A 23,778-nucleotide genomic window follows, 5' to 3' on the forward strand; every position below is an offset into this window, starting at 1 on the left:
CATTGTTTTTACTGCTTCACTTGCTAGTCTTTTATGCTGGTTTACTGTTGTATTTTAAATCTTTTATTGTTTTTAAATTCATCTTAAATGACAAATATTTTAATCTAAATAAACTGAAAGCATACAAATATTAGTTCTTACAGAGAAAAAGTAAAAGAAAGCAAGGACGAGAGAGTGAGAGAGCACTTCAACTTGTATGTAAGTGGGGTGGGATGGAATTACTTGCATCTAAAAAGGATATTGGCTTGGGAAACACAAATACATGATAATCATGGTTAAAGGTAATTAAACTAAAGCAGGTGGAATCCACAAAATGCTATTGAAATTACCAGAAGTAAATTAGTAGAACACTATTAACTGTTTAAACACTACTTATTTCAACAGAATGGACCTGAAGATGCACCTAATCTTCTCTTGAGTACAATCTTTACAGGCATTTGAAAGAGTGGTTCACAGTGCTAAATGATTTTACATTATTTACTACACCACATGAAGAAAGTTAGTGCAAACTAATTAGTCAGTAGTCAGCTATGCACTGTTTTCAGCTGCAGCAATCATAAGAATGGATGCTGGCTCAGCCCATGTCTGGTTTCCTTTACACTAACCAAGTCCCACATGATTATGTATCTGCATACCCAATAGCAGCATGTATTTTAATTTTTTGTTTGCTACCTCAGGAATTTATATGATAAGGCAGAATATAAATGTTAAGAGGTAAATAAAGGCCTGTGGATGCAAACTGGGAAAGCCCTTGTACATCCCACCCTCACCTGTAATCACTCACACATGCTGGCACCCCAGGTGCAGATCATGAGGAAGATCTGTCCTTCAGTTCTGCATTTGTCTCTGCTGTCAAATATTGTAAACTGTCATGAACCCCAAGTCTGAGACTGGACAACACTGAGGACTCACAGGATAAAGAGGGGTTCGAGAGATCGCTGCCACTTCCAAGAGGGCCTTCAGTATCCTCTGAATCAGAGAATGAAGCAAAGGCTCCACCAGCAGCTATCAAGCTCCATCACAGCCAGTGCCTGGAGAATAGAGGCACTATCCCTTTAAAAACTTGGATCCTTCCACGCTAGGGTGGGGCTACATTCTCTTAGGTGTACCCGTTGCTAACCCCATGTGTGGCAGCTCTCGTGAGAGTTTGCGAGCAGCTGCCGCACTAGCGACAGGTGTGGAGAGAGAAAATGGTGGCCACTGGTGGGCCGGCGGGAGGGAAAGTGCCTGCTGCCGGGCTGGCCAGTGGGAAGGGAGTGTGCCCGCCACTGGGCTGGCCAGGAAGGAGACCACCCGCCGCTGGACTGGCGGGCAGGGAAGGAGAGAGCCCACCACAACAGGGAGGGGAAGTGCCTGCTGCTGGGCCGGCGGGCGGGGAAGGAGAGCGCCCGCCACCAGGCCGACTGGCGGGGAGGGAAAGTGCCTGCCGGCGGTCAGGTGCCCACTGGCAGGAGGGGAAGGAGAGTGGGGGAAGGAGAGTACCCGCTGCCAGGCGGGCCAGCAGGGAAGGTGAGCACCTGCCCCCAGGCTGGCTGGTGGGGAAAGAGGCCAGGAGGAGGAAGCCGGAGGTGCCGGCAGGCTGGCCTGGCCCCGGCCTGCCCACCCGCCAGGAGGAGGTTGCGGGCTGGCTTTTTGGCCAGCCCGCAAACCATAGAGCGTGGCAGGGGGGAGGAAGCAGGCCAGCCAGCCAGCCTGTCAGAAAGCCGGGCATGCCGGCATGGTGGGGGGACAGCAGCGGCAGCTGGGCCAGCCAGGGGTGCCGATGCTCTGTGCCTGGCTCAACTAGTTACATTTAAGGCTTCAGTTTGTCTTTGCCTTTTGCTTGAAACAACTTGTTTGTAATCATGCTCTGGTTGACCTATGCTCTTATGGTTTCCTGGCTATTGGCCTCTTGCTTGCGTTGATTCTGGCTTTGCTGGCTCCTGTTGAACTGCCCTTCTGATTCCTGCTTGTTTGACTTTGCTTTTCCTGCTCCTGTGGGACTGACTACCTGGCTCCTGACCTCCTGCTTGTTATCAGCTCTGGATTGGTTTGCCCCTGACAGTTTCTTACTGGCTCTTCATCTCCTGGTGGACAGTTTCCTAATGCATCTGCCCTGCCAGGACACAACATAAACATAGAGAGCAGCGTGTGGTTTCATGCATGCCACAGTGGAGGCAAGGCTTCAAGCGTGTTCTCCATGACACTATAAGGCTCTACACACGATCCATCTGCAAAGCCGAAAGTGGTTCTGCGCTGGAAGAGGGCTTGTCCCACTCTCCCCACAGACGATCAACCTCCTCTCCCCAGGTGGGCGGATAGCCTGCCCAGATGAGCGGTAGCTTTGCTCAGGTGCTCCTGCGACCAGCTGCAGCTCGTCCAGCAGTTCCATGGGTCAGGTGAAGGGAAGGACCGCTGAGCAGCACGCTGCTCCCCAGAGACCCAGTAATGCACCATGTGAGTGCGTGGTGCATTCCTGGGGTTCCCCCTACCCTCTCCCCAAGTGTGTCCATCAAAATGGGGTTAAGGGAGTGCTCCCTCCATTAACCTCATTTAGGGAGGGCATTTAGGCAGGCTTGCCGTTGGGAGCTGCAGAGCTCCCGTTGCTGCACACAAGCAGCAGGAACCAGGCTGGGCAACCTCAGCCTGGTTTCTGCTGCTCGTGAGAATCGCCTCTATATGAGAGTACAGTGCCTCTTCGCCTGAAGAGGGTTCACGATGTAAAAAAAACACTTAGTACTGCAAACCAGGCTTCAGAATCACTGAGGGAGGCTGTTCTCACAAGCAGCCAAGCCCAGCCTTAAGCAGCCAAGACTGGGCTTAGCTGTCTGTGAGAACGGATCCCAGAAGTGCTGTGGTACTAAACCCAGTGATGAAACCTGGCTCTTAGCTAAGGTTAAGGGTGCAAATGCTCCTGGAACCATTTGTCAGTGGGAGCTGCTTGCAGCTCACACTGACACAGAGACAGGCGCCTAGAGCACCTGTCTCCTCAGTGCATGTGCACTGTGGGATTCCTGGAGGCTGGGATGATTCCCAGCCCCCGTTTACCCATGCTGCTCCCAGCAGTGTTGGTTGTGTGGGCATGTGGCTTGCACACCACAGGGGCACAGAGCAGTTGTCTGGGAGAAGGTAGGTTGAACCCTATCTTTCCGCCCACCTGCCTGACTGTACATTTGCGGTTGCTCCATTATCTTTATCTCCAGACATATGGGATACGGAGAGCAGGGCTTCTGGTTAAATGTTCACCCTGGCACCTTTGGCAAGTCCTCCATAACAGGGTACAGAAAGACATCTTCCCCATGTTTTCTATGATTATTTATATAAAGAATTTTATGAGCACTATCTGTTCTAGTGCAGGAGAAAGAAACATGACATGGGAGTTGGGGCAACATTAAGCATCTTCTCTCTTTCAAATCTATTTATAACAATAATAACATTTTTAAATGGGCACAGACTGATAATGTACAGCAGAAGCTCGTTATACGTGGATTCGCATTTCTGCAGTCAGGAAAAAGGCACCCGGCCTTGGCATATGAATGGGTAAGGGGAAAAAACCCACAACAACCTCACATATCCATGAGTTGGAACTGGCTGGAAATGCCCATGGAGGTCATTTCCAGTCATCATTTTGTTTCTCGGAGCCACAAAATGGCTCCTCTTTTTTAAAAAAACACAAACCTCAAACACTGATTTTTTTTGGACATTCCGGGGGCCCAGTGTGATGTGGGGGGTGCAGCAAAGCATGGTAAGGAGCTTCTCCATACATTTCCTCTCAAATTATGCCAAGAATTGGCATTTTTCCTTATTTTCCCAGCGGTACAACTGCGGAACGGAACCCTTGCAAATATTGGGGTTCTCCTGTATTACAATATATGTGTTTTTCGTGAAATAGAATTGCACTCTCCTGGGAATTGTAGTAATATGGGCAGAGAGCAGGATACAGGAAAAGTGTGGGGATATTTAAAAGGGATTGGTACAACTTGTAGATGTACTTCATTTCCTTCATTCTGGTTGGAATGTGAACAAAGTGTTCTTGAGTTTTACTGCATGCTTTCCTGTTGGTTCATTGTGGATAGCACACTAGCCAAAGAATGTTCATCTGAATTAGGATTACACAGCCTCCATTCCTTATCCCGTACGATGTAAAGAAGCCACGTTCAGTGCTGTTATAGATACTTCCCTCCAATGAACAGCTTTCACCTCATTGGAGCAGTAGAGAGATCCTCCAGAGGCATTCCATGGCATGTATCTCCCCCTCCCATGGGTGAAACTAATGCAGAAGAACTGAACATCAACACTGTCAAAGAGTCATTGGGCCCGTTCACACAATCAAACAGGTGGGCTCGAGAAGAGGCAGGAACTACCTGCTTCTTCCCACATGACGAGAGCCCTCCATTGGGCTCCACCACTTACATGCCCACATGAACACTGTAGTGGCATTCCTCAGGGCTGCATTAGGAAGCTGGGAGTCCTCCAGTATTCCACAATGCACCATGCAGGCAGCAAAGAGGCACTCCTCAGCAATGCAGCAGCAATCCTCTCCCTGGCCCCACTTTCCACTAGACTCATTTGTTAACCTGGCCACCAGTTCCTGGGAGCTGCAAAAGCTGGAGCGATCGCCTACAAAACCAAAAGCTGAGGTGGGGCCGCAGGGGTTCCTATCCTACCTTGGTTTAAGCCTGGGTACAAAAGCTAGGCCACCCAGTTAAACAGGTGCTGGATAGAAGAGGTTCCTGTGGCTGCAAACAACCCTCGGTACCCAGATAAAGAGCCAGAGTGGTGTAGTGGCTAGAGTGCTGGACTAGGACCGGGGAGACCCGAGCTCAAATCCCAGTTCAGCCATGAAACTAGCTGGGTGACTCTGGGCCAGTCACTTCTCTGGCAGCCTAACCTACTTCACAGGGTTGTTATGAGGAGAAACCTAAGTATGTAGTACACCGCTCTAGGCTCCTTGGAGGAAAAGCGGGATATAAAATGAAAAAATAAATAAAATAAAATAAAATTAACCCTCTTCCTACCCACAAAAGCCTGGTTGTGAGAATGACCTCATTGTATGCATGAGAGACAACCAATGTTTGTATTTGGGGGGACCACCTGTTTTCCAGGCAGCAGTCCAGATGCCAAAAATGTATTTTGCAATGTAAATACTGTAAAGAAAGAGGCTTCCACTTACCTTTGTTGTACATGTTGGTTGGCACTTGGACATCACTCAGAGTGACATTCACAGGCAAGTTATTAAAATGGTCATTTGGTTCCAGGATGAATTCCTTTCCTAGTTCTAAGAAGTTTCCATCGTCATCCCGTTCATTAATAAGGACAGCATTGAAATATTCATACTGCAACAGAAATCAAGTAAGATGACATCTCAATAGCTCTTTTAAACATTTAAAATGCATCTATTCACTGGGTCAGTATTCATTACTTCTTAAGATATACAGTGGCTGACATCCAGATCAAGGAAGGACTGGTGAAGCAAGAGGAGCAGACCAACAGCATTTCCAGACTAACTGCACTGGTGCACAGAGATGGGGCAATTTCTGACAACCTCCCCCTTCCCCAGGAAGCCTTTTGTGCCTCCTGGAAATATGTCCCTGAGGGCAGGGCAACTGACAGGAATATATTTTCAGGTGGCACAGAGGCGTTCATGGTAGGGCTGTGCCCAAATCGGTTCGGCATCTCCTTAGGGAAGCGCTGAACCGCTTGGGCACTCACATTCAAACTGGTTCGACACGGCGGGGATCAGTTCCTTCAAAAAGCAGGTTTTTACCTACTTTTTAAAGGAACTGATCCCTGCCCCACCCAAGGCTGCCCAAGCCAGTTCAGGCACATCCCTACTTCCTGGGAAATGAGAGGTTGTCAAAATTGCCCCTTTCCCAGTACACCAATGTAGTTAGTCTGTAAATGCCGCTAGTCTACTCCTGTCCCTGTGCTGGTTCTTCCCTGTTTTGGATGTCAGCCGATATTTCTGTGATATCGCTTTAGCCTCTACCGAGCATAATGGACATGATAAGAAAATATCCATTAGCTCACATATTCAACATGAGACTCAAATGCTTTAAATTCTACTCCACTCCATGTATTCTATAAATGCGCACACACAAAAATGGTTGCTCCAGGCAGACAGGTCATGAAATGGCTCCGTGAGCCGAAATCCTTTTGTTCAGTCCACAGTTGTAAAGATGTTGATGATGTCCAGCTGCACTGTGGATCTTTGGTGGAGCCCTCATTCATCCTGTTCAGTATAACAAACACAGCTATATATACACACAGTAAATTATATGTTCTGTAAATTAATCCTAATTTGTACTAGATGACAACTCTTAAGGGTTTAGATATTTATTCACTTAATGGCAAACTCTACAATTATTATTACCCAAATAGATTATATCTGTGTATAAAATTAGCTCTCTCTAACCAAAGTATATAGATCCAGATATGGCATTTGAAGGAGAAAGGCTTACGGATTTCTGGACAGGCTTTTGCATTTCTGCAGACATTAAATAAAAGATACGCCAAAGCTATTTAGATAAAATTATTGATTATTTGTGTGTGTGACCTAGGTCAAACAGGGATTCGATCAAACTCTGTACAAAACTTGTTAAGTCTATCTTTTTAATCTCTTGGATATCCTTAACTCACTGATAATTGCAAGTGTTAAAATGTGGGGGGGAAATAGCAGAGGTAATATAATGCCAGAAGGTTATGTGGTGTGTTTTTTTGGTTTTTGTTTTAAACTATATATTCTATTATGTACATTTGAAACTCGGAAAATTAGAATATCGTGCAAAAGTCCATTAATTTCAGTAATGCAAATTAAAAGGTGAAACTGATATATTTGACAGACGCATTACATGCAAAGCTAGATAAGTCAAGCCTTAATTTGTTATAATTGTGATGATCATGGCGTACAGCTCATGAAAACCCCAAATCCACAATCTCAGAAAATTAGAATATTACATGGAACCAAGAAGACAAGGATTGAAGAATAGAACAATATCGGACCTCTGAAAAGTATAAGCATGCATATGTATTCAGTACTTGGTTTGGGCCCCTTTTGCAGCAATTACTGCCTCAATGCGGCGTGGCATGGATGCTATCAGCCTGTGGCACTGATGAGGTATTATGGAAGACCAGGATGCTTCATTAGCGGCCTTCAGCAATTCTGCATTGTTTGGTCTCATGTCTCTCATCCTTCTCTTGGCAATGCCCCAAAGATTCTCTATGAGGTCAGGTCAGGCGAGTTTGCTGGCCAATCAAGCACAGTACACTGTATACTTTTCAGAGGTCCGATATTGTTCTATTCTTCAATCCTTGTCTTCTTGGTTCCATGTAATATTCTAATTTTCTGAGATTGTGGATTTGGGGTTTTCATGAGCTGTATGCCATGATCATCACAATTATAACAAATTAAGGCTTGACTTATCTCGCTTTGCATGTAATGCGTCTGTCTCATATATCAGTTTCACCTTTTAATTTGCATTACTGAAATTAATGGACTTTTGCACGATATTCTAATTTTCCGAGTTTCACCTGTATACTGTACTTTAAAGTTAATATGTTCAAAAATGAAAAGTATCCACCAACACTAACAGTAACACTAACACTAACCTATAAGACTGAATAGTATTTGTCTCTCTTATTTGCATTACCAGACTCTAAATAAACTCTTCATCCAACACAAACTATTGATTCTCTTGGCTTGGTTTTGGCACTAAGCACATGAGTGGAGACCCCCACAAACACTTATCAAAGGCAGCAGTTAGAGATTGTGACAGCTGTGCTGACGACACAATATATTATTGTTGCCCTTCAATACGTTCTGAGTAGATGTTCTACAACTTCCTAAACAATGATCCATTATTTTCACTGCATTTGTGTTAGAAGTGGAGCCCTTTCTCACAATCAGTGGGCGGGACTGAGGGCACACAGGGAGGAAGGCTGCTGAAGCTTACCTCCCCCTCAGATGAGATGATCACTGGGTTCATGCTAGGCATACTGATCACCCACCCAGATGGACACAGGATGTCCCTGGCAGAGTGGAGGGTAGGGGGCTGGGATCCCATCATGCACCGCACAAGTGCACAGTGCATTGTGGAGATCCACGTAGCAAGGGGCGGGTGCCCATGACTGCAGCAGCACCAGCTAAAAACAGCCAGCTCTGCACACAATTTTCAAGAATGGGGCTAAGGGAGTGCTTGCTCCCTTAACCTTGTTTAAGAGGCTGGCTCCACAGGCGGATTTGCAGCCAAAGAACCGCCAGGATTGGGTGTGATCCTGGTGGTTCTCACACGCAGCCAAGCCTGGGCTTTGCTGCCTTAGCCCAGACTTGGCTGCATGGGAGAACAGCCTAACAGTTTATTTTTCCTAATAACCAACCTAAAGCAGACTTCTTGCAACTTTAATCCATTGTAAATTGTCCTGTAATTCTGTGATAATGGAGCTAAACATTTTTCTACATCCTCTGTGGCAACCATATTATATGAAGTTAGTGATTGGTCTCATCCTTAATCTTCCCCCACTCCCCATCATGTCTAGCATTTCCTCTTATAACATGCTTGAATTCTCACACATTTGCCGAGTAGGGTGATAATATCACTTCATGTCACCTGAGTATTATATTTCCTGCTATAATACTTCATATTGCCTGAGTCTGCTAACTTGGCAAAGAGGCACCTTTTAATATAGCGATTCTCTTTATTGAGCAGGGGGAGAGTAACTGGCCCTATCCACCCCCAGCACAGTACCTCTAGTGACTGTTGCTGGTGTCTATCTGATGTTTCTTTTTAGACTGTGAGCCCTTTGGGGATTGGGATCCATTTTATGTATTTATTATTTCTCTGTATAGTATAGAAATCAAATTATTATTATTATTATTATTATTATTATTATTATTATTATTATTATTAATAATAACAATAACAACAGCACTGATAATAAAAGCAACCACACTGATAATAAAATTCAGCCATCCCAGCTCCTTGGGAAGGACTCGATGTCTGGATAAAACAAACCAGTCAATAACACCTGACTGTGTAAACAAGAGATAATAATTTATAATTAATCTGCATACTGCATTTTGGATATAGCAAATCAGCATTATCAACTTTGTTGCCTGCTCATTCACATACTTTTCTATTTTCCCCTCCATTTATACCAGCACTTGACATTTGAGTCATATTTTGTTGTTTACAAAACTAGCACGAGGAGTGAACTATGCAGAATAAGATTTGTTCTCAACTTGGCATTGATCCCATTAGTAATTGTTTCTTCAATACAGCTTTTCTACTAATCATGTACTCATTTGATTATTTTATCTTTCAAGATAACCATTCTAGCTCTGGGCTTATTCAAACATTCAGATGCAGAGGTGGTACAGTCTCAGACAGATAAACAGTTGTATAGGTGGATCAGCTAGTAGGTATTGCTGTTAGGTGGTTTTTGATATAGAGGCACTTATGTGGGGAATAAGCAATTCCCCACATACTGTAAAAAGTGGTACTGTATCACCTCATTGATTTCCCATCGCCCTTCTCCTCCTCCCTCTTATCTCACATACACACATCGTGCAGTCTCATTTCTGATTGCACACTCATGTACACATACTCTCTTTCTCACCCAAGTACAGACAGCAAGAGAGGCATGCCTACTAATCTCACATACATTCTCTCACAAACACAAACACATTCTCTCTGTCTGTAAGAAAGCAGAATAAAGGGGGTGGGTATGAGACGGGAAGGGAAGGAGTTAACACTTATGAACCCTTTTCTCTTGGCTAGTACATGTTCTAGTAATGGGTCTTTTGGGGGTGGTGGTGGTTATGGAGGAAGGAGGTCCATTAGTTTACCCCTCCCATTATTTTCTGACAAGGAATCCACCTAAACCCCCAATTAGCATTCTTAGCCAGACCACAGTCTGAGTTCACTAATGGTTTTCCAATAAAGCTGACAGGGGTAGGTCCCTAGTGAAGAGGTTAAGGAAAGCTTTGCATTTAGACAGGAGTCTCGTTGTACAGTGCTTTCTGTCCTGAACATCTGCAATAGATTTCTAGGAGAAAATTGTGTGTGACAGCTGAAAGGTGATAGAAGGAAAATTAAAAATAATACTGGGTGGGAAAATGGAAAGCAAATCCATATGGTACTCTGACACAATATTTGAGATAATGCCCAAGGGAACGGTGATAAAGCCTTATTTGCTGACAACACAGATACTCAGACTAAGCTCAAAGAGAAAATGACTTCAATTTAATCTTGTCAATAGAGGTCGACCTTTAATACAACCTTAACAAGGTGATTCCAGATAGAGCACAGTATGTCATGTCCAAAATACATTAGCCTAATAAACAGCAAAATGATTATTTACATTAGGATAACCACAGGAGTGATTGTGACATGATCATGAAGTGAAATTATTTAACACACCAACCACAAAAATATCTGGGGATATATTATTATAATATTACTTAACACTTAGCAGTCATATAGTCCATGTCAAGTGTCCAAAGCAATCCATGCGCATGTAATCCTTTCAAGAACCTGCAAGTTACACCAACACCAGTATTATATTATCTACATATTTCAGGTAGGGCAGGGGGCCGAGACTGAGAGGCAGTGACCTGCAAAAGGCCAGCTCTTGAGTTTTGACACAGTGATGTTCCAGCTCATGCTCCATGTCACTACATAATGCACACATTCTTCAGCAATAATATTCTTCTGCAATTGTGCAAACAAATTCTTGTACATGAACATCGTTTATGTAATTTACATAGTTTTCAGCATTTAACCATTACTTGTCAAAATTTTCATGAATAATATAATCAGCAAACATGTTTTCTCTTTTTTGAGGCTGTACATTTAAAAAACATTTCATGCCATAATTCACAAAGTTTAAAACGCATAGGAGTATTCTGGGATAAGGTGTTTGCCGATCGTAACCTACATTTTTAACCATGGTTGCCCACTTAAATACCTATTGTAATATTTTCTTATTCTCATTTGAAGAAAAATATTGATTTCTCTGTTATTTTTATTTTATAAGGCCGCCTATCATATTTACTCAAAAGTAAGTCACACAAACTGATGTCCTAACTCTGTGTATGTGCTTCAAACAGGGTGCATGCAGGCAACAGTGCTATGTGTACACTGTCTGAAGTGTGCGCACACAGTGTTAGTCAGGATGCCAGCCACTATGGGTGACTGAACTTGGTCTCAGGGAAGTGTGCATAGGTTTGCAACCTTAGTTTAGTACACAAAAAAGGGAGAGTTCAATGTGCACTAAGGAAGTGAGCTTATCTAGTCTAAGAAATAGAAATGATATATAATTTTGAGATAAATAGTTATAGGCCTAGACTCCTCATGGGATAAATAGGTCATTTTGCTCTCAACATCAGCCTTAGAAGGAATGGACACAGCTCCCCCCCCCCCGTAACTGATTTTTTCACCTCTCAGACAATATCTGGAATTTCCCCCCCGAATAAGTAGTTTATTAAGATTTGTCATAATCTATAGCAGCACAACACACTATAAATGATTTTTAAATGAAGGCAAAGAATTATAACTAAAATTCAAACAAGAACTTAAATGTTTTGAGGGGGGAAGATGTATCATCCCTTTGGGTGATACAAAACTATCAGGAAGAAAAGAGGCTTCTAATAATTACATTTTGGCACTGCTGTTACAGTCGTGGGCCTCTGTGGGATGACTGGAAATCCAGATTTATGGTTTCAGTTCAGATAAGTGTAGGGGGGGAATCAAAAGAGCAGGGAATACAAGGGAAACAAGAGGAGGAGGGAGGTTTGTGTGTGTCAACTGGACAAGAAGTAGTGCTAGGTCACAGCAGGTGCTGTTTTGAAGCAAGACTCTTGTAACCTTTCCATTGTAAATGGATTTTTAAAGCCCCAAGCAGCTTAGAACCAGGCTACCTGAGAAAGGGCCTTCTTCAGCATGATCCCAACTGTATATTTAGGTGATCAAGAGATGTCTGTCTCCAGCTGCCACCAGTTTGTTTGGCAGTGACTCGGAATTGGGCTGTTTCTGGAGTCGCTCCTGAGCTGTGAAATTTGCTGTTAATAGAACCACCTGTTTGGGGTCTTCCAACAGCACCCCTACATGTGATTTGGAACCACAGGCTTATAGTTTCCATTTTGACCCTCAGGACCGCAAGCTCACCATTTGCCTACATGGGCTAACTCCCAGAAATAAATAACTTAGTAGGTAGCATGGGAAGGTAACTCCAGGTCAAGCCTAACCTGCGACTGAAAGGGGGAACTACTCCCATGCTCCCTCTCTGTTCATGCTCAAAAGAGATTGCTGCATAGACCCGAGTTAAGAAGAAGCTATTTCTTTGAAAGGAGTGGCTGAAACAGTGTTGGCACAAAATATTAACTTTCTAAGATAATCACCTTCACAGGAAGAACAGACAAGATTGCAGCAGGCTCATCCCTCTAACAATTGTTAGCATGAAACACGGGAAACAAATACATTATGTTAAAGAAATAGATTTATCTTCTATCCAGAAGTTCTTCCTGACACGAGATAAGCTCTGAGTCTGCCTATTCAGTGTTTTTACAAACAGATTGTCTATATCTTTTCATTTTATTTTGCTCTAAAGCACACCCATCTAGAACTGAACAGGACAAAATGTATTCTTTTGTCCAACACAGATGTCACTCTCATCACCAATGCAGTGTGTTCAGCATTTGGCCCCAATGCACCAGTATAGCATAGTGGTTAGAGTGTTGAACTAGGACTGGGAAGACCCAAGTTTGAATCCCCATTCAACCATGAAACTCACTGGGTGACTCTGGGCCAGTCATGTATCTCTCAGCCTAACCTACCTCATAGGGTTGTTGTTAGGAGAAAAATAACCATGTACTTTGCTCTGAGCTCGTCAGAAGAAGAGCGGGATATAAGTGTAAAATTATTTTTTTTAAGTATCACAGACATCATCAAGCAAGTCTCTTCTCTGGATTCACCTGCTGCATGTATGTGCATCTGGGCATCAGCTATTCCATCCGGCTGTGCCTTAGCCCTTGTGCCCGTCACACTTTCAACCTCCAGGTCAGCCCTATCTCCAGGCCCAACCTGTGCAGCATGCCTGGCTGCATCAAAGAAATGGTCTCCTGGGATCAGACTACCTCTAGGCTCTTACTGGCTTCCAGACTCATGAGTGGCACACAGGTCTCCATTCTTGCACCCCATTTTCCTGCTTGTCGTCAGAGAGAGGTGCCTCAGCACCCTCTGAGCACTAAATGTCTGATACACCATTGGAAAGGATCCAGGTATGCTAACCAACCTCTGCTCCAAACTCATTTGCTCCCGCCTTGCTCTTTTTAAATTCCAAAGCTGTTTTTAAAGACACATTTCTCTGGCCAGACTTGAGTTCATTTTAATTTGGATCGCAAGCTAAAATGCCTCTTCGTGAGCTTCACTTTTTGTTGTAGACCACCCAGATTTTGTTGTAAACTGCCCAGAGTCATTAGTTTTGGGCAGTATAAAAATATGTTAAATAAATAAATAATAAATGTTATTAGTCTTATTAATTTATTAATTAATATTGTGTAGCTTATTAATCAAGATTTGCTTTCTGTACCCCTTTCTTACCCCTCAATAAACCTGAATATGTTTTGACTTCAACTCTCTGCCATGAATTTCAAAGACCGAAGCTTTGCACAAATTTATTTATTTGTAATGATCTGCTCACTGTACATTTGTTGATTCCCCACACAAGCCCAAAAGTTATGTCGGGGTGGTTTGTCAGCACCCCAGAGCAGCCTCATTAACAGTGCTCCCTACAGATATTCAGGCTTAACATCAATAGCGGCCTTTAAAAGAGCATTCCTGCCACAATCTGAGGAATCAGAGAGAACTTTGGGTCCAGGAGAATTCCCAAATTCTTCTTTCTGGGGGAGTAACCCCATCCAGAACAGGCAGATCTAAACCCTCTCCTGAGTCCCAATCCCCCACAATTAGTACCACCTTCTTATCTGGATTCAAACAGCGCATTATCCCTCATCCAGCCCAGTATTACCTCCAGGCAGGCATTTAGAGAAGTCGTGCCATTTCCTGATAAAATTGATATTTAGAAGTAGATTTGGATGTCATCAGCATTTAGTAACACCCTGCACCAAATCCCCTGATGATCTCTTCCAGTGGTCTCATGTAGATGTTAAAAAGCATTGGAGACAGTATGGAGCCTTGCAGGACTCCAAATAATAGCTCCCATTTTGGAGCAACAGTCTCCAAGTGACACCAATAATAATAACCATAACTAGATGGGCTGGATGAAGATAATATGTGCCTCTAGTTTTCCTCCCACCTGCCTGCCAGCCGCTGTTTTCTTGCCCAGCTGGCCACCACCATTTTCTTCCCCTGCCCACCACAGCCACCACCATTTTCTCCCCCTGCTGCCGCCGTTTTGTTGCCTGCCTCACCTGCAAGCCTGTCCACTGGTGCTGCCACTTTTCTCTTCCCCTGCCAGCAGCTCGCTAACAAACTCTTGCGAGAGCTGCCATGCATGGGATTAGCGACGGGTACGCCATCTCTCTCTCTCTCTCTCTCTCTCTCTCTCTCTCTCTCTCTCTCTCTATATATATATATATATATATATATATGATGAACCAAAGTGACAAGATCAAGAATGCTGAAGTGAAGACCAAAGATAGCAAGGAATATATCAGGCAAGTAAGAAAGACACTGAAATCCAAACTCAGTGGTGGATTGGACACAAGCAGAATTGGATGCACTGGATCGGAAAACCAGGAAAATAATGACCATCAATCATGCCCTACACCCAAGAAGTGATGTTGATAGGCTGTACCTGGAAATAAATGAAGGTGGACATGGAATTTTGCAAGGCAGAAGTTAAAGAAGAAAAACAAGAATTGGTGGAATACATCAATAAAAGCCAAGAAGAAATGCTACAAGAAGTGAGTAAGGACTGTTGAAAAATAAAGGAATCAAAGGATGAATACAAAAAACAGCAGATGAGGAATCAATGATAAAAATGGCACAACAAACCATTGCACAGTCAGTTCTTTAATAACTTACAATTGAACATCAACAATAACACAAAATGGCAGTGGTTAAAGAAGGGGACACTGAAGAAAGAAATAGAAGGTCTCATTTTTGCAGCCCAGGAACAATCGCTATGAACAAATGTTATAAAAGCAAAAATTGATAAGACCCAGAAAGACAGTAAGTGTCGATTAGGCAAGGAAGTGGATGGGACAACTGAGCACCTTGTATGTTGTTGTCAGAAAATTGTGCAGACTCATTAAAAGGAAAGACACAACAAAGCTGCTGCAATGATCCACTGGAACTTTGCAAGAATTACAAATTGCCAGCAAACAAGAATTGGTGGAATCATCCTATCTATCTATCTATCTATCTATCTATCTATCTATCTATCTATCTATCTATTATACCACCCAATCCACAGACTCAGGGTGAGGTACAAACAAGAACAGCATCTGAGATTTAACAGGCAGGAGGAATATATAACACCCCCTCAAAAAAAAAAAAATTAAAGGGCAAATGCCTGGTGGAAAAGCAATGTCTTCAATAAGGTTTTGAAGACTGAAAGGGAGGAGGCAGACCAAATATATGAGCAATTGAGAAGGTCACAGGAAATGGAGAGGCAAAAATCCTTTGGGATTTTTGAATAAAAACTGATAGCCATTTAGTGAACAATATACCTGATCTGACAGTCATTGAGAAAAATCAGGTTCTGATAATTGATATTGCAATCCCAGGGGACAGACGAGTCAATGAAAAGCAATTGGAGAAAATAACTAAATACAAGAACCTTCAGACTGAAATTGAGTGGTTCTGGAAAAAGAAAACAATAGTGGTGCCAATAGTTGTTGGTGCCCTTGATGCAGTACCAAAATAACTTGAACACCATCTCGACATCTTGGGCATCAATAAAATTACAACACATTAACTACAGAAGGCCGCACTACACAGGACAGCATGAATACTACAACAATATCTTTAATTTTTCTTTAGTTATCCTAGACCCTTGAAAAGGGCCTGAAAATTAAAGTACCAAATCCAGTCAATAATGTCTGGTAGACTGTGTGTAAATAGCAGAATAAATAATAAAAACAACAACTTTATTAGTTAGCCACCCCATAACAAATTGTTCTCTGGGTGCCTCACAACCCAACATTGACATATCCAATAAAAACACATTAAAATCCCATCTGGAATATGCAGTGAGGTACAAACTGAACCACTGTAAAACCATCTGGAATCGACCAGTGAGGTATGAATGGAAGCAGGATGGTATCAAAAGCTGCCAAGAGATCCAAGAGAACCAATAGAGTCTCCCTCCCTCTGTCAATACCTTATTGGAGATCATCTATCAGGATGACCAAGGCAGTATCAACTCCATCATGGTATATAAATATTTGTAGTAATAGTAGAGATCCAGACTAATACAGCTCTCATACTACACTAGTGCTGGGGGGAAGGGCAATTTCTGTCCACCTTCCCTTTGCTCTGAAGCCCACTGCAATTACTGAAAGTATGTCCCTGAGGGAACATGACTGCCAGGAACAGGTTTTTGAAAGGCACAGTGGCCTTCAGTGGATATATTTTAAGTTTTCCTGAATGGGCAGAGAACCTTGTAGAAGGGGTGACTCTCTTCTGTTTAGCAGACGGAGAGCAACTGTCCCTATTCAGCCCAGGGCTGCACTCTCCCAAATGTAATCTTACGGTAGCCTCCTTAAGACAAGAAGGCATCTTGCCCTCCCTCAGAGAAGTATTTGTAAGGTTTACCAGACGCTTTCTAATAATCCAGATGTTAGATAAAATGAGCCAAGTTGGGCAAGGGTCAAGAGAATAGGTGGTGGAATGCACAGTCCGAAGGAGCTTGTCCACATCCTCAGGAATCACAAGCTGAAAGTGATCCATTCTGGTCCCATAGGAGACGTTTCTGAAAATCTACATAACAGACTCTGTCCTAATTGCAGAATCCAGTTTAGCCTGAATAGGAGAGAAAACATTTTAAATGGTTTATTTGTGAAAGTTGTGCACACAACCATTTTTGCTGGTGGGTTGGAGGGCCGGCAGGGAGACAGGCTCCTGTGTACCTCTCCGCACACCATCTCTGTCCTTGTCCAGGCTCTGCTGCTCACCACAGCACATGACCACTGCCACAGCGAGTGACAGAACATGGAGCCAGAGGAGGAATGCACTTTGTGGTGCATTGAAGGATCCTCCCTTAGCTGGGCACTCTTGCCACCTGGCTCAGTGTGCACTCCGGCTGTGTGCAACCTGAGCATACACACGACGCCGGTTCTCTCTCCCCTGGCTCGGAGAGAGGCTGCCCCTGCTGTGCTCTGCTCTGTTCTGCCCTGCCAGGAAGTCTCGCGAGAGCTTACACACACAGGATTAGCCACGGGTACGCCTTGGGGAATATATATATATATATATATATATATATATATATATATATATATATATATCACATACACACACAAAATTAACGTTAACATATAATAAAAAATTTTGAGCTCAAAAAAAGAGTTCTCATAATAGTTTTTTAAGCAAAAGATATGATAAAATGATTACCTGTCTCAAAAAGGCTCACATTGAGAATCAAGTGAACGCAACGCTGGGCTGAATCCAAGGGACAGTTGATCTCCCTCTGCTAAATGTAAGAGAGCCACCCCTTTGCCCATTCAGGAAAACATAAAATATATCTTCCCTCTGAAGCCCACTGTGCCTGCCAAAAACCTGTTCCTGGCAGTCACGTTCCCTTGGGGGCACACTTTCAGTAATTGCAGTGGGCTTCAGAGCAAAGTGAGGGTGGACAGAAATTGCCCCCCCCCCCAGCACCAGTGTAGCATGCATGCTGTATTAGTCTGGACATCTACTGTTAATAAGGATATTTATATACCGCTTTTCAACAAAAGTTCTCAAAGCAGTGTAATTAGGGAAATGATAGATATGGATATCACCCATATACCGCTTTTCAACAAAAGTTCTCAAAGCAGTTTAAATAGGAAAATAATAAATCTGGATATCATCCATTATGCATTGCTAAGTGACTACTGGCAAAGCCAGAAGCTGTTTATCCTGTAGCATTTGGCAATATCAAACAACTTAATGCATTAATACAGCTCTAACATTCAGGCATCTATCTGCACCTAAAAGACTGATTTATCCTTTATATCTTCAGGGTTAGTGTGGATCCAGATGCTGGCCCAAGGTCAAGAAGATGCATGGCTGGATGGGATTTGAGAGCAAGTATTCTTACTTCCTATCCTAGCACGCTATTCATTAAACCACATCAGCTCTTCACACCAAGTTAAATGGGAGGAAGGAAAATTCCCTTGTGCTTTGCAGCCATGGTTTCCAGTTTCTGGAATATCTTCCCATCCCACCTTTATTGATAAGCAATATAATTAACAAGAACGTCTGTGTAGCAATCATAGTACTTACTAAACCTTAATGTTTACCTTTCAAAACAAATTTCATGAATGTCTCTCCTAATGGATGGAAGAGGGGTAGGGAGAGAGCACAATATTGCTGAATACATTTGCAAGTAAAGTGAAATACAAAGATATACTGAAGAACTGAATGCTCAAATCCTCTTCAGATGATTTATTACTCTCCTATGTAATACAGCAATCTAGACAGCTAAGCCTGCAGTCAGAACAATCAGACCACAATGATGAGTTAATTAAAAAAAGGTATGTCTGGAGCCAGGGATTTTTGCACAAGAAAACAAATGGACCTGCCTAATTCAGAAAGTCTCCGTTCATCTGAAACATATATAAGGAATAGAGAAAGACAGTTTAAAATGTATATTTAAAGTGCAACCAGCAACCTCTTCCAACACATTAATAAATTCACATAGAGCTTTCTCAGTATTGAATATATAAGTGCTGGCCATTGACCAAATGCAGAACCTTAACTCCAAAGGTTTATTGCCAGGATAACTTCAAACATGACTAGGGTTAGTGGCACTGCTTTAGTTTTACTTTCTACTTCATATGAATATTTTGTGCAGCAGTATCCTTACATCCTTTTACACTGAGATTCAGCAAATAAGGCTACAACAAAAGAAAAATAACTCATCACTTTAGCTCTGCATATGAACTGTATATGTAAAAATAGCCTGAGTTGCTGTGTCATAGCTGTATTTGCACATTCTACAAATAAACACCACAGCCCACTGGATATAAATGAATTTATATAGATGTATAACCATCTAACATTTAATTTGGAGCTGGTATGATGCTTGTTCCACCAAGCCTGAGCAATTTTCAGGGATACAGTATAAAAAAGAAAGATGTAGATAAGCAGCAATTGGTCAACAGATCAGCAGTACACATTTTACTTTTGCAGATTCAGATTTAAAAGAAATAATGGCTGATATACTACGCAATGTTTTGACTGCCTTGTAACGGAATTTGTGCACAGATGTGCAAGAGAATTCTTATGCAAATGTGGGAAATAGCACAAATGTAGTTGGAAATAATGCCCATTGATTACGCATTTGTACAATCCTGCATTTGCAAAATAATGTTGTGCAACTGTGCACATGTTCCACTGCAAAAAAATATTCCAGATGAACTTTTTTCACAAGAACCCATTGGGTATTTTATTAAACTCCTTGTTTTGCATAATATGAGTGACCCGTAGTTGCACAGTTAAAATCTAAAATACCTAAGCAACAATTTACTGGTATGATTACTGAGCTGTAGGTGTGTCATTTAGCCTCAATACATTCAAAATTATTATTAGACTGTTAAAGTTTAAAACTGTATCAAATCAGCTAACTTCATAATTTAACATTTCCCAAACAGATTAAGGGCATTTGTTGTCTAGAACCAATTTGTATGACATTTTCATCTATTCTCAATCAATTCTAGATCATGCTTTCAGGCATGAAATCCTACTTTGAAAACAGTGTGGCTGATTGGTAAAATTCAGCTATTTTATTTACTGCCCATGATGAAATCTGGCATGATTTTGCTAAGAAAAAGGTTGAGAAGCAGAAAGATTTAAATATAGCAGAATTTGCATGCTTTAGTAGTCTTGAAAATCACCACCACCACCACCACCACCACCTTCTTTCTCTCTCCTATTGAGTTCAAGACTGGAAATAAAGGAACCAGAAAGCCTTATGCCACAATGGAAGCCTGAATTCAAAGGATATATTATTAACATTATATTTTATTCATGCTTGCTTGTTCTTAATTGGATTTTTACCTGAGCCCATCAAGATAGATCATGACAGATTACAATGGAAAGACCAAGACGATTTAAACAGTCAATTCAGCTACAAAACATTATATTAAAAACCTCATTTCACACAAATCTGAAGATTAAAGCATCTGTCAGATACGCTGCCTGTATGTTTGGGGAGTGTTTTCAAGAGAAGATATTTCCAAAGAAGTGAAGCAATGCCAAAAATGCATCCCTATAGGCCCTTGTCATGGAGATCAATGCCTAGAAAATCTGAAGAGTTCACTTTAGAAATGCCAGAATGTGCTTTTGGTTGATCCTTGTGATTGTGATAGGTGCTTTCTGTCAGGAGCTGTCAAGGCTAAAACTAGGTACTTGCAGCTTTATGCACAACAGCCCCATGTGGTTTGCTAAGAGGACTACTGATTGAAGCATCTCCCTAAGCAGTAAGTGGCCCTGGGTGATTCTGCCCTCCCAGGCTGTCTATTGGCTCTCCTCGGCAGGTAAGGTTATAAAAACTCCAATTTCAGGATCAGACTATTGCCTGGACAATAGTAGACTTTACTAGCTCTGACCTTTAGCTTATTTCTGAGGTCTGACTACAACTTTGAGCTCTGAGCTCTGTCTCAACATCCTGGCTTTCTCTCTACAACAGTTCATGTTTCAGCTCTGAGAGGTTGTTAAATGAAATATGCATGCAAATATGTGATTGACAAAACAGAGATAAATACAGTATGACACTAGATGAAGCTTCAGTGAAACATGCTGACTTTTATCTGCATTAGTTCCTTCAACCATTACCTTCACTCCCACCGACTAAGAACTTAAGTCACAATGTAATGGTTGAAATTACTGAGCTTGGAAGCCAAAACTTTCAACTCAAGTATCAAATGTCAATTGCAAAACAGTCACAAACCCTATAGCAAACAAAACACACACAATAAGGGAAGCACAAAGGAGTTGAATTGCAACAATGGGCAGTTATGTCAGTTGTAGGTTATGCTGTGATTTTTCTGTTTTGTAATGTCCAAGTAAAAAATTAATTGGGATTGTTGAATCAACAGGGCTTTGGATAATGTGTAAATCTCTGCTCTGTAGATTGGTCCTAAAACTCCAGAGTCCTCAGTGCACAATTGTTTAGTTATTTTTCCTATTAGATATATAGTTGAAACAATTCCATTTTTTAAACCAAGTATACAATTTTCAGAAAACTTCCTTGGGTGCAAAACCTGCAAATCAATGGAGGTTGCTATGTCTGAGTAAACATGTATGGGCCACTTTCTGCATCAAAAATCTTCTGGGAACCCATGCAAGTTTCCTTCAGCTCCTTTGTTAGAATACAAATGTGAGAAATATGCACCCTAATTAGCACAGAGATATCTACTTTTCAAAATTGATAATATCCTTGTAATTGTATCCATTTGGCTGAAATGACCCCATTTTAAACATTATTCTTAATTAGTATATTCCTAACTATAGTAGAAATTAGTATATCCCTATATCAAAGACCTTATAAATGTATTCACTGTGATAACTGTTACTAGTTGCGTGACATTCTTTAGACTATGGACATACTTTTTTTAGTGGATTTATTAATTACTCCTTCACTGCTAGATTCCAGATAAATTCCAGCCATGTTGGTCTGTTGTAGCAAAGGATCTGACAACTTAAAAGACGAATAGGTTTTAATGTGTCTGAAGCTTTCATGGATGAGACCCACTTTGTCAGATGCATGAATCAAGTGTTTTCATTAGTGGATGGAGATACAGAAACATGTGCACAAAGGCATAGAGATAAAATGTGAATGGTGAGGTTTTAGAAGTACAATATTACTTTGCATTATCAACCTTGTAAACGTGCAGCTATTAGAGTCTGGATAGCACAGACATGATATAATGAATTAGATTCATACAGTATATTACTTTAAATGTTCTGCTGTGAGTCCATGGTAAGGCTGTTCATAGAGAAAAGAAGTGAATGTGATCCATCTTTTCAGTATGGCATAAAGAGAAATTGAATTGTTCATTCCATTTGTAGACTAAATGTATAGAGGAGGGAGTGGGCCTGTACTTGCTGGCCCCACCTCTGCTATCACCATGCCCCAATTCCCAACCTCCACATGTTAGCTAGAAGGTCTGGAAGTGGCATCTGCACATGTGCACACTCGTATGTGCCCCTTTCATACCTTCTGGCTAACATGTGGAGGTCAAGGATGGGGCCAGTGGGCCACAGGATGTCAAGCATGGGACCAGCAAGTACAGTCCCTCTGCCCGTCCTATGTGTTTAGTCTATGTGCGGAGGTAATGCCTGAAAGGGACTTTACCCTTTAGGGCCAAACTACATGCCTGTGTGTTTTTCCAACAGGGCAAATAGCAGCTTGGTAGTATTTAGATGAGGAAAAAGGCACAAGCAAAGGTTAAACCCTGCTTTCCCAGTGGTGGAATCACAATTCAATTCAGCCCCACATGACTGCTTGGGGGTGGGGAGTAACAGCAGAATCAATTACAGATGTCCCTAATCTGGCTGTAAGCCATAAGCATACACCTGATGATATTATAATGAGCCCATTATTTACCAGGAGGTAAGCCGAAACGAGAATTTGAAAGAGTTAAAGAATGGTTTATCTAAGGATAAAATATCACTTCCTTACCTGCTACCAAGTTAAGTGTTGAGTGAGACTAACCTGGCTGATTAAGTATTGAAAGAGACTATCATAAGTGAGACTTCCAAATCCTGGCACTGCGTCTTTGCTTTATCTGGTGGGTGGCGAATAGCTAGACTGACTTCTCCTTGGCTCACTCCAGCCTCAGTTAAGTGAGATAAGGGGGTTAAGCCACCCTCAGCCTCTTTCCCTAGGCTCTTGCTGTGGAGCCAGTTCTCCCTGGACAGTGCCACTCTCTTACTCTCTTGGCTAACTTCAGCTTTGTCTCTACTGGGGTGTTGTTTGGCTGTTCGGCCATGGGCACAGGATCTCATAGTTTGTTGAAGAATTTGCCCCTAGTTGGCATGCACAGTACATTGCCAGGGAGTCCGCCACACTATGATGACCAATTAGAGAACCAACAAAATGTGAGTGTTTAGTACAGTATGGTCCTAATAAAAAGTTTCACAGGGCAAATTTATCGATACTTATTTCTGAAAATGTTAAAATGATGTCTTTTTAAAAGAAGTGGGAGAAAGACCTAGGGATCCCAGTTCTATTATATATCTGGCAAGGTATTTGGAAAAATGCTTTTAGCAATCTAAGAGCTTCAGATTTGAGGGGAAATATATTTAAAAGATGCCATCAATATATTTAACACTATATAAATTTAATCTGATTTACAATCTGTATAATGATTGCTGCTAACATAATGGGAAAGTCCATGCAGTTTTTTGGGAACTGTGAAAAGATGAAAAGTTTCTGGAGAATTGTTCTTTTCTATAGTGAACCAATTATAGGATTGAAAATTCCTGAAAATCTATTGTATCTACTATTACATTATTTTACTGTCGTTTTAGGAAAAATTGGCTTGAAAGTGGTAATGATTTTTTTTTTTTTTTGACAGCTCCAAAAACCAGTTTCCTCTTACTGGAAAAAAAAAAATCTCACCTGCTTTAT

The 23,778-nt window shown here is 42.0% G+C and overlaps 1 protein-coding gene across 6 annotated transcripts in view; it reads right to left on the minus strand.

Moving 5' to 3' along the window:
• CACNA2D3 (calcium voltage-gated channel auxiliary subunit alpha2delta 3) overlaps positions 1-23,778 on the minus strand; it is an 878,040-nt gene that overhangs the window by 524,470 nt on the left and 329,792 nt on the right. For all 6 annotated transcript variants that reach the window (XM_053293293.1, XM_053293291.1, XM_053293290.1 and 3 more), the window contains one exon: positions 5,153-5,315. In XM_053293293.1, the coding sequence (XP_053149268.1) occupies positions 5,153-5,315 (163 nt within the window). The remainder of the gene's footprint in view (positions 1-5,152; positions 5,316-23,778) is intronic.

Source organism: Hemicordylus capensis, chromosome 2, assembly GCF_027244095.1.
Source record: "Hemicordylus capensis ecotype Gifberg chromosome 2, rHemCap1.1.pri, whole genome shotgun sequence".
NCBI classification, from domain to species: domain Eukaryota; kingdom Metazoa; phylum Chordata; class Lepidosauria; order Squamata; family Cordylidae; genus Hemicordylus; species Hemicordylus capensis.